The sequence below is a fragment of the Puntigrus tetrazona genome, unplaced genomic scaffold, assembly GCF_018831695.1.
Source record: "Puntigrus tetrazona isolate hp1 unplaced genomic scaffold, ASM1883169v1 S000000302, whole genome shotgun sequence".
Taxonomy (NCBI): Eukaryota; Metazoa; Chordata; class Actinopteri; order Cypriniformes; family Cyprinidae; genus Puntigrus; species Puntigrus tetrazona.
The window spans coordinates 260,001-272,500 of NW_025047962.1; the positions used below are offsets into that span (position 1 = coordinate 260,001).

At 46.2% G+C, this 12,500-nt stretch overlaps 2 protein-coding genes across 2 annotated transcripts in view; both read right to left on the reverse strand.

The window, feature by feature from the left end:
- drd5a (dopamine receptor D5a) overlaps positions 1-3,611 on the reverse strand; it is a 5,614-nt gene extending 2,003 nt beyond the window's left edge. Inside the window, exon 1 of the mRNA XM_043231318.1 lies at positions 1-3,611. This exon is cut by the window's left edge and continues 180 nt beyond it. Within this exon, the coding sequence (XP_043087253.1) occupies positions 1-1,067 (1,067 nt within the window). The 5' untranslated portion in view covers positions 1,068-3,611.
- A 541-nt stretch (positions 3,612-4,152) lies between these two features.
- Positions 4,153-11,552, reverse strand: otop1 (otopetrin 1). The gene is made up of 7 exons (XM_043231353.1): positions 10,845-11,552; positions 10,414-10,550; positions 9,918-9,976; positions 9,599-9,729; positions 8,130-8,398; positions 6,506-7,105; positions 4,153-5,354 (listed from the first exon to the last, which is right to left on the reverse strand). Exons 1-7 carry the CDS (start codon positions 11,221-11,223, stop codon positions 5,184-5,186), a joined length of 1,746 nt encoding a protein of 581 aa, XP_043087288.1. The 5' UTR covers positions 11,224-11,552; the 3' UTR covers positions 4,153-5,183.
- Positions 11,553-12,500: the final 948 nt, after the last annotated feature.

Sequence of the window (12,500 nt, forward strand, 5' to 3'; positions counted from 1 at the left end):
TCCACCACGTTCGGGATGATGTTGACGCACGCGCTCGCCGCCTCCCGGTTGTAGGACACCAGCTCGTTGCTGACGTTCGCCGTCTCCACCGGAGTCCGGCAGCGGCCGCGGCAGCGCAGCAGGCTGGAGAAACCCCGGCGGAACTCGGCGTTGAAGGCGTAGATGACGGGGTTGAGCGACGAGTTGCTCCAGCCGAACCACACGAACACGTCGAACGTGGTGTCGCTGACGCACGGCTCGCGGCGGCAGAACGGAACCACGCAGTTGAGCACGAAGAACGGCAGCCAGCAGCACACGAACACGCCCATGATCACGGACAGCGTCTTCAGAACTTTGGTCTCGCGCTGGAACGAGGTCTTGAGGCTCCGGTGGAGGCTCCGGTCCGACCGGCGGCTCTGCGCGTGCTCCGCCGCGCGCTCCAGCGACGCGATCCTCCGGATCTGGACCTGCGCGATCCGGTAGATGCGCGTGTAGGTGACGATCATGATGGCCACGGGAATGTAGAAGCTGATGAGGGACGAGGAGATGGCGTACTCGCGGCTCAGACTCGAGTCGCAGCTGTCCGCGTCGGACGCGTTGGGCTCCGCGGCGCCCGCGTCGGCTTTGTGCCAGTCCAGCTGTACCGGGATGAACGAGATGAGCACCGACAGCGTCCACGCCGCGCCGATCATCACGAAAGCGACGCGAAGAGTCATTTTGCGCTCGTAGCGGAAAGGGCTGCTGATGGCCCAGTAGCGGTCCACGCTGATGACGCACAGGTTCAGGATGGACGCGGTGGAGCACATGATGTCAAACGCCACCCAGACGTCGCAGAAGGCGCCGAACGGCCAGAAGCCGGCCACCTCTGCCGCCGCCTTCCACGGCATCACGAGCACAGCCACGAGCAGGTCCGACACGGCCAGCGACGCGATGAAGACGTGCGTGACTTTGGCGCGCAGGTGGCGGAAGCGCAGCACGGCGGCGCACACCAGAGCGTTCCCGAGCAGTGTCCAGAGGATGAGCGCGCACAGCAAGCAGCCGGTCAGCGCGCGCGCCAGCGTCTCCCGCGGCTCGGTTCGGTCGCGCATGCTGGGTCCCGGCGCGCTCACGGGGCGCCATCGGGTGCGTGCGCTCGCGCCGGCTCCGGTACCGAGGCGCGCCGCATGACCGAGGAGCGAATCCGACACAGAGCGAATCCGGGGCACTCCAGACGATCCGATGTTTGCGCGCGGCGGCTGTCTGGACTCACTGAGCGCGAGGGAACTGTGCGCGGCTATTTTGAGAGAGAGAGAGAGAGAGAGAGAGAGAGAGAGAGACAGAGAGACAGAGAGAGAGAGAGAGAGACAGAGAGAGAGAGAGAGAGAGAGAGAGAGAGAGAGAGAGAGACAGAGAGAGAGAGAGAGAGAGAGAGAGAGAGAGAGAGAGTCAGTCTGGGTATGCGCTGAATGAATAAAAGGAACCGCTGCCTCATTCCTGATTGTCTCGCTTCTTCCTCAGTGATGTGTACAACTCTATAATCAGGTTTTGCATTTCAAGTTCATTCGTTCACGTTATCCGGTAATATGAAGCTCATTCACAATCAGATTTATAGAGATTGTTCGTTTTTAATTTCTGGTGGCTATTTTAAGGTGTTTTTGTTTCACGTTACATGTACTTATTATTATAATAACGACTACGTACAATAAAAATGAAACATTTTTAACTTAAAATGCATAAATGCCCCGCCGGTGTTAGAGCAGATGTCAACGGCTTCATAATAATGATGATTCATTTCCTGCATTCATTACTTGCAGCGCTGATTTATTTTTATTTATGTTTTCTAAATGAGCTCAATGAAGGACAAACGCAGAAAGGAGCGCCTGAAACACCAATAAAGGAAGATAATGAAGAGATTTTGTATTTAAAAGAGTTCCCTCTTTCTTCAGACAGCGGCTGCGCATCGATTCTCTGAAGACTGATTCATTGGCTCGGGCTCAGAGCTGTCTGTAGCGCCACCTGCAGGCAGCAGAGGAGCAGAGCAACCCCCAGCTCCAGCAGAACCCGGTCTGTGGTGTTCCTCAGGGCTCTATTCTGGCTCCGTCTCTTTTTATGTTACATAGAAAGACAGAAGTATTAAACCAGCTGAAAATAATGCACTGGGAACTAAAAATATGGCTTACACAAAATCTTCAGACTTTTAATGGAGGAAAATCGGAAAACTAACGATGTGTTTAATGCTAGTAGTAATTAAGACCTTGATTGTTTGACTTTAAATTGAAATCATTGCTATCAACGAAGAATTTTCAAAAATGAATCCATGCATTCGTCTCTTCTCATTTGGACTGATTTGCTCATCTGTGGAGTTTTACAATTGGTTTTGAATGCATTCTCGCGCTGGTTTCTTTCACTCAGTTCTGTTTTTCTTCCGTTTTTTTTTTTTAAACCTATGCTTAAAACGTGTTTACGCGAAAAAAGTTTGATGGGTTAAATCTTGATTTGCATTGTTTACACGCAGGCCTTTGAATGAATGAGCTCTCAGACGCGTGTGAGGTGTGGAGAAGAGCCTCAGGTGCTGCTGAACATCACACACAGACGAGAGGAGCGTCACTCCGCAGCTGCTCCGGCCGCAGGGGATTGTGGGATTGAAGACCCCGCGCTGTCAGACATCTGGCCTCATCAGGAGCACATCTGTGTCTGAAGGAAACGGAGAGCAGGCCTGCTGGGAATCGCTCACTTGATCGTTCTCTCTTTTCTAGATTAGAGACCGAAGGAGGAGAAAGGAACGCTGTTCCCTGTTTATTGCTGTAAAGCTGTTTCCACGCAATCTGCACTGAAAAAAATAATAGTGACTTGATTAAATACTGGGTCTTGTATTCCCATTTGAAAAAATATCAATCAAACAAAATGAATTATCATAAAAATAATACTTTTTTTTCTGTTGGCAGGTTTTCTTGTTTGAAGCTGTTTAGATGCAGGTTTCAGGAAAAGAAAGAGTATCAGAAGTGATTCTCGATGGATGTTTAGGTGTCTGCGGCGGAAAACAAGACAGAAAACGGTTTTCCCGACCGGACCGACTGCATCTTCTGGGACACGCTTCTGCACGCTTGCAGCTCATAATGAATAATGAAAAGAGCTGCATTTCTACAGGAAGATTAGAGCGTCACTTCTACTTCTACAATAAACCTGCCTTCATATTTTACTAATATCGTTGGCTCTTTAACAAATTACCATTTATTTTAAACAAAAACTGTAAAACATGACTCTTTTTTTTTGTCTTGTTTTTCAGCACAAATATCTAAACATTATTAAATCAACACCTCGAAAACTAAATGACTTCTTTTAAATTGTGACAGATGTATTAAACATTGGTTATTTATTATTTTGTTTTGTAACAGACAGAATTTGACCGTGTTGTGTATAATTGAGTAAATTCAGTCTTCAAAGGTGAAAAATATATGCTATTAGAATAAAAAAAATACAATTAATTCAAAGGGAAACACATTTATATTTCTGAGCTACTTGGCTGATATTATCTTCTTGTTTTAATCATAAACTCACTTCCTTTTGATACTTTTCTCAGAAAAACACGACTATATATTTTATATTTTCAAGTGTTTGCTTCTCATGTAAGGTATCTTGATTAAAGGATGTATTTTTCCACAACGCACTCTTTATATGGCTTTAAGTGAACGACCTTTAAAGAAAGTCAGTGGAGCTCACGTTGACGTCATGCTTTAAAGAAACTCTAAAGCCACACCGAAGCGCTTGCGTCCAAGAATATTTTTATTTTTCTGAAGTTAACATACATGTGTTTATTTGAGGGAAAGTGCAAAACAAAAATCGAGGTTTGCGCCTCAGGTCCTGTTGAGCTGCACTTGTGCGTTTCATCGAGTGTTTGGAGAGAGAGAGAGTCCTTTACTACTAGACCTCTGCTGAAGATCAACACGTGAACGAACGAAGCGCTTCACGTCACAGACATGACAACATCCCATAGTCACGGTCACCAGAGGCGTTTCCATAGCAACGCCAGCGCAGGAATATAACATCCCAAAGAAAGAGTCTGTGTTTGTGGTGACATTCAGAGCCAAACTAACCCTCCGCCGAAACATGAACGATGGATCTGAGTCATTAAATCCAGCATCGGAGCGCTTTAAACGCTTCGCTCACGGAAATCTTCAGGACATTAGTCTGAGAACCAAGACGATCTTCGTCAAAACTTAGATTTAACAAATAATGTGCTATAAATGCATATCTGATCTGAAGATCATCATTTGTTTTAAAGGAATAGTTCTGTCCTCATTTACTCCTCCTCCAGTAGGTTCTGAGTTTCTTTGCTCAGCGTAGTATTTTTTCCTTACTATGGAAGTCAACGGTGACCCAAACAGTCTGGTGACGAACATCTTGTTCAGCAGAACACAGAAACTCAAAGAGATTAGCAAACTACTCGAGGATGAGGCAAGGTATTTTTGGATGAACTATTCCTTTAAGCCTTTGTTTTCACGTTGCTGGATTTCTCAGAGATCTGGTCTTCGTGAGAGAGTTAAAGCCAGGCTTGAGTTTTACGGCGAGTGCAATTAGCTGTGTTTTATGATCAGTTTCACGCTTCTGAAACACTCTGATCACGCTGCAAAAACTGAAACATTTACTGGAGAAGATAATCAAGTCTTGTTTTCTGAAAAACCTATTAAATCGAGAACTAATGTCTGCCAATGAAGTCACAAAACTCAGTCCAAAGAGGAATTCTATTTCTGGTCTCAGAACTCAAGACTTAAAATCTCGACTAATTTCTCAAGTAAATGCACCCGATTTGAGAAAAACAAAACCAAAATACAGAAACTCGGCTGATTAGATCAGACTCAACTCTATTTGTCCTTCATTTAAATGAGCGTTTGCATAGTTAAACGATTATAAACGACAATATGCACCATATGTTTGTTCAATGGCCTGCGAGATTCAAGGGTTTTCCAATCAGACGCCGTACTAAAAACATTCAGGATTTAAACCAACTTGAGAACTTGATATAAAAGAGAACATCATCCTTGATCAAGTGAAGACGTGTGTGTGTGTGTGTGTAAACATTACTGAGGAGTGTGTGAGGAATCTTCAGGCCTGAGAACTTCTAGTCTGTCAAACTACTGAGAGCGTCTTTAAGATCCGAAGGCCCGTGAGAATGGTTCCGAGCGCCCGAGCCTCCTCAGACCGGTGTTTGTGAGCACCTGATGTCCTCAAACCTTCCGGAAGACCTCGAAGAGCGACGCCACCGAGTGCATGCGGTAGAAGAGGTTCATGGGGATGGCCACGTTCAGCACCGTGGTCCACACGCTGTACCCGAAGGTCTCCTGCTCCAGACCGTTGTCATACTGCGGACGGCAGCCGAAGGCCGGGAGGATCCAGAGCTGAGCACGGAGAGAACCACAGAAGAGCTTGTTTGAGAAAAACCCTGCGCTTTAGGACTCGGACTACACTGGGTTTAACGTTTGCTACTAATTACATTTACAGAGACATTACCAACACTTTGAAAGAAGACGGAAATGAATCTCTTTTAACTTGAACGCAGGGTTTATTGAATGCTGTTTAATGAGAGAGACGTCCATGTTTCTACAGAACAAAGAAAAAACAGCACACTTTCATCTAAAACCTGTAAAGAACTAGTGCTGTATGTCTGATGTCTGCATCACGGTGACGGACTGAAAGATAGAAACATAAGAATTAATAACTTTCAGCCGTTTCGAATTTCAGTTACCTTGACTTTTGAGAATTTTTAAAGATTTCTCCTTTTTAATTTAGAACTTTACAAGTTTGTAAAAAACACACACACACACACACACACAAACACACAAAGACACACACACATACACAAACACACACACACAAACACACACACACGCACTCACACACACACACACACACAGACACACACACATAAACACTCTCACACACACACACACACACAGACACACACACACACACAATTGTTCTCACATTCAAACATTTATAAAACAGTAATAGATTAGTTTTGTGATGGAGGGCTCCTTTTGTCATGAACCCTCTCCTGAATACTAACAGTCTTAAACTTCATTTCCCATCATGCCCCATGGACTGATCACCTGCCCAGGTAACCCAGGTAACCTCCCTATAAACAGTGCTCAGACTCATCGTCTTATCTTTACCCAGCTGATCATTCTGAGCGCTCTCACATTCCCACTGATTCTGTGTTTGATCTCGGTCTGTTTATCTCCGCTCTGTCTCTGATGTCTATCACTGTCTGACTCTTCTTATTAAAGAGCTAGAAAACGTATCTGACCGTCTCTGACTCCTATATAGAAACAGCGTGTATAATGCAAAGCTTGTATGGGATTGGTCTTTAGCTTTTGGTGTTTAGGTCATTGGGCTTCTCACACACACACACACACACACACACACACACACACACACTCACACACACACACACACACACACACACACACACACACACACACACACACACACACACACACACACACACACACACACACACACACACACACACACACACATCGCTTCTCACCGAGATGTTGCACATGAAGAGGAAGATGGTGATGTTCTTCAGGATCTGTCTCTTCCTCCCGGGCGTCACGTTGAGCCGGTTCCCCACAGGAAGTGTGACATCATTCTGTTTCCTGCTGAAGGCCGCTCTGTTCTCGGGCGTCTCTCCCTCCAGAGTCGTGCAGCGCTTCTCCTGCGTCTCGTAGCCGCGGTTGACGATGCCGTCGTACGGCGGCGTGACGCAGAACACCTCCGTCGCGAGCGGGTCGTCCGGGTCCCTGCGGCGGCGGTACAGAGACTCCACGATGAACAGGTTCTGCACGCACTTCTCCAGCACCAGCAGCAGCGAGTAGGCCAGGCAGGTCCAGCGGAAGCTCGGAGAACCACGGCCCGCCGCCGCCACCGCCACCACGCTGCACCACGACATCAGCCACGAGCCCAGAGACGAGCCCAGCAGCAGCTCCGCGTCCAGCGCCCGCGCCGGGTTGGGCCCCGTGTCCATGGGCCAGGCCTCCAGACGATACACCAGGAGCCCGGCGCCGCTCGCCACACACATACAGCTCAGCATCACCACGCCGTAGCAGTAGAACATGGAGACGGCGGCCTGAGGAGACTTCTCCACCTGCATCAGAGTCAGAGTCACACTGTGTGTATTATTACAGTGTTATAACATACGACATATGTTGACTTTTGGTATTTGGAGGTTAGAGTTATTTCTAATTGGCCTTTGAGCCTTTAAGCATTTATTGACTTTAATATTATCACCGGAGACCCACAGGGACCATTAAACCTCTGCAGCAAAACAATACAACCCCCTTTATAACCATTAAACCTGTTTACAAATAATATCCACAAAGGGAGGATTCTGGAGATTTTGTCAATCTAAGAACAATATTGGCCACAAATTTGTCCAAAAAATATGGTTGTAGACAGCCATACATGCACACACACACACACACACACACACACACACTCACACAATCACACACACACACACAATCACACACAATCACACACAATCACACAATCACACACACACACACACTCACACAATCACACACACACACACAATCACACACACACACACACACACACACACAATCACACACAATCACACACACACACACAATCACACACACACTCACACAATCACACACACACACACAATCACACACATCACACACACACAATCACACAATCACACACAATCACACACTCACACAATCACACACACACACACGCAATCACACACACACACAATCACACAATCACACACACACACACACACTCACACAATCACACACACACACACAATCACACACAATCACACACACACACACACACACAATCACACACACAATCATTCACAGAGACACACACACACACACACACACATACTCACACACTCATTCACACACACACACATGTTTATATTTGTATAAATATGGGGACTCTTCTTAGGTGTAATGTTTTATTCTGTACAGACTGTTAATGTTCTACTCCTCACAGGACACTGTTCTACTTTCTCTCCAAAAACTCTTGAAAAGTGGGGACATGAGGTAAAGTCCTCCTTGTAATACCTGTGTCAGTGTACACACTCAAACATCCACACACACACACACACACACACAGACACACACACACACCTGGATCAGGTACACCACCAGCACAGTGACGGAGCTGGCCAGGGCCAGCAGACCCAGCATGGGGCCGAGCAGGAGCCCCGGGCTCCGAGTGCTGGGACGCTTGCGGTTGCTGTGAAGGTCCAGCGTGCGGCCGATGTTCTTCCACATCACCAGGAGCATGGCTGAGACGAAGATGTGGTACTCGATGTTGAAGGGGTACAGATAGTAAAGACTGGTGGAGAACATGGAGCAGACGCTGGTGGTGCAGTTACAGTGAGGCTCCGCTTCCACTGCACACACACACACACACACACACACACACACACACACACACACACACACACACACACACACACACACACACACACACACACAGAGACATGATCAGCTCACACACAACAGGAGTTTTTTGAAATAGAGATTTATACATCATATAACTATATATAACAATTATTAATGTATGATTTGTTAGGACAGGTCAATATTTGCCTAAAATCTGTAATCTGAGGGAAATAAAACATCTAATTATTGAGAAAAAAAGTTGTCCATTATAATAAAAATTTACATTTTAATATATTGATGGTAGGAAGTTTACTAAATATCTTCATGGAACACAATCTTTACTTAATATCTCAATCAATCAATCAATCAATCATTTTTATTTATATCGTGCTTTTAACAACACAGCTTGCATCAAAGCACTAATGATTTTTGACATAAAGATAAAATGTTGACTCGTACAGTACAGTGTATTGCTGTCTATTTCTACAAAAACCATAATGGAAACCATCATAAAGAAATATATATTGTCATAAAAGTGAACTGAAATTAAACTCTAAAAAATAAACGTAAACAGCTCATTTTCATGACAGAAACACAACAGAAACACGCTGATCATTTCTACACCAAACTCTTTTCTGAGTCTCTGACTCCATCTACAGGAGACAGCTAGACCCTGACGGTCAGATTAAACTGCTCTCTGTCAATAAGTGTTTATGTATTTATGATTATTATCAGTGTTAAAACAAACAGTTGCGCTGCTCAATATTTATCTCCAAGCTATGGTGCATTTCATGTCTCAGATGAATAGAAAGTTTTAAACAGCTTTAATTTGAAGAAAATCCACGTTCCGTCACTTTTGATCAAAGTAATGCATCCTTCATGTATAAAGAAACAGAAATCGATTTTACCTCTTCATCATATTTTGAACATTAGCGTGCATGATATATTTCTATTTCTTCGATCAACGTAAAGGTACTGTTCTCCTAAAGTGACTTTGTCTTATTTTTCTGCTATGATGGACTTTTAGTGTTTAGTGGATGTTCTGTGAAAGTGATAAAGAATCTTTGTTTTGAACAGTGAACAGTACCAGAGCCACACACACCTGACTACAGCAGAGGAAAAACCCCAGACTCCTCCCACAGCCAGCAGAGCACTCTGAAAACCACTATTGTCCGCTCACGCACACACACACACACACACACACACACCTGTGGAGAGATTGGCGTATCCCAGCGCAGTCAGGCGTCTCCTGTGGTTGTTCAGGAAATGTTCAGCTTCTGACATCACTCCATTACACCACAGCAGCAGGTTAGTGAAGACCGCGTGAATCACTCCAAACCTGCTCAACACACACACACACACACACACACACACACACACACACACACCGTCATGTGAAGCTCCTTCTAAAGCCACGCACTGACTGCACGTGAACCGATGAAGAGCATGAAGGAATCAGATAAACATCTCAGAAGCCGTCCTCTTGCTGCTTCATGAACACGGATGGAGAAAGAAGTGCGTCCGTACCTTTCAAACGTTTCATATTTCTTGATGACATCTTTGATGTGGAACCAGAGGAAATGCACCTGCAATCAAGATCAAACACACATCAGAACTAATGAACTTCACAACTCAGCTGATCTGAATAATGACTCTATTGTCTTCCGTAGAGCTGAAACTGAATCTGTTTAATGACTTCACATAATCAATACTGCTATTATCCTGATGATTTCTGTCCCAAATTAAAAAAAAGATACATTTTCTTGATTATATCAATGTTTCATTGAACAAACATGCAAATGATAAATAAGATGTGATATTCAAAAAACAATTAGAAGACTACTCAGAGCTTTGGGGGAAAGTTCCATGAACGAGGCACGTTTTTGTGTTTGTGTGTATTATTAATGTTAACGTTCTATTAACGTTTGCTCAGAGCTTTGAGAGAACGTTCCCCGTTAGCTGGGCTGAAGCTGCTTTGATTAAAACCGCATGCAGCGCTTCAGACATGAACGTGATCTCTCACCTGAGATATGGTGTGCAGCGCGTGCACGATAGGGTAGACTCCGAGCACGGCGGAGATGCACGAATGATATCCGACAAAATAACCGATGCGGAACGCGTCCATGATGAGCGACAGCAAGGCCAGCATCGTCAGCCCCCCTGAAAACACAGAGAAGCCCTCACTCTCACGCGCGCGCACGCAGCAAGTTGAGTGCAGCTCGATCTCGTGAATGTGCGTGTCAATGGCACGATTTTCCATTTCTGTTCGGCGTATTATTCGTTCACATCGCGTGCATATAATACGCAGTAGACAGGTTAAGGGGTATTATATGCACGTCAAACACGGGCAAGCCAAAGTCAGTTTCATAGCACGTACAATAAAAAAAAAAAAAAACGTGCTACTGACACGCATCTTTATGAGACCGGGCTAACAGTGCAGCAGACGCGCGTCACCTCGGATCCAGCTGGTGCCGGCGTGCGCGTCCCTCTCCGGCACCGGACCGCGCTCCCGTTCCCTCCGGATCATGTAGCAGAGCATCCAGACGAGCTGCACCAGCATCAGAGCTGTGATGAAGGCCAGCAGGTGCTCCTTCTTCACCGCGGGACCGTGCTGCGCCAGCGCGAGCATCACGGACACGCCGATCAGCAGCAGGTTGGTTCCGTACTGCGCGCTCAGCGTCTCCGCGTTCTTCTGAGGGTACTTCTTGGTCAGACTCACCTTGAGCTTGGAGAAAAGTTTCTTCTCCGCGTTCGAGGAGGAGGAGGATGAGGAGGAGGAAGCGGGGCTGTATTTGTTCAGACACATGATGTCCAGGCCGCTGTGCTCCACCATCGTGCCGTCGATCAGGGATTGATGCGCGCCGCGCCGCGGGCATGCTCAGTGCGCGTCCATCGCCGCTATATACCTCCTACAGAGCGCGGCAGATTAACACGGATTGAGTTTCATTCATCTGCGAGCTGCTGGAAAAGCGACGGTGCCAAGAACCGTTGCGCCAAACTTCACCAAGCATGCGTCCGCGCTGCGTCCCCGCGCTGCTCCTCGCGCCGTGGTCAGATGTGAAGCTCCAGTGCGCTTTTCCTCGGCCTCCAGCGAGCTTTTAGGATCTCAGGTTTCACTGGTCAAAGGCTCTTTATGGACGGCCCTTTGTTGAGCGCAGACTCGTATAACGGATGTGCAATCAGAAGAATGCGCGCAACGCGAAATCTGCGTGCGGCGGATTGCGAAACGCGGCTGAAATCAGACGCAGCCTCTTCTGAAGAGGAGTTTGCGGGAAGAAACCGAATTTGACGGTGTGCTCGATTACAGAGAGACCCACAATTAGATGAAACCGATCCGGGCCAGAGAGCTCCAACAAAAGAGCTTCTATAATAACGGCTCTGACCTGGATTACCGCGCGCACGCACCGCGTCAGCCTCCAGTCACCCCGTGCGTTCAGTCGAGCTGGAGCTCTGTCGGGATCCGGATCAAAGGTAACGAGAAGCTCACGCTGGTTTCCGCTGATCGACCCTGGAGACCTTTGATAAAGTCTGACAGATGCGATCACGCGCTTATCATCACCAGCACCCTCACCATCACCACCATCACCATCATCATCATCATCATCATCATCACAGGGTCATTCTCTCGTAATGTCATCAGGGAGCGATTGATCAAGCGCGCTGTTGTTGTAAATAAAGATTACTGGGGCAACTTCGTGATGTTGTGTTTAATTCTGTGTGTGTTTCCTTCTAACTAACTCTACGCCATGTTTTATTAATAAACCAAACATTTACAGAAAATCAATTCTACACTGGTATTTCTGTTAGAATTCGGAAACAGCCCTAATGGGATCAAATAGCGAGATAATAATTTCATTTTCAGGCGCGTTCTGTCATAGAACCTGTAGACGATTCGCCGATAATTCTATGAACTGAAATCGTTGCTTTTCTAAAGGATCATTTATTAACAGGTCACTAATTCAACTGTTGTTGAGGCCGAAGGTGAAACACTCAGTCCTGAATTATAATTATGGTAATGTAATAAATCAATTTTGCATTCAATGCTACTTTAAACAGTTCTACACTTACATACAAAAAAATGCATTTCTGCTGCAGTTAAATGATGAATGG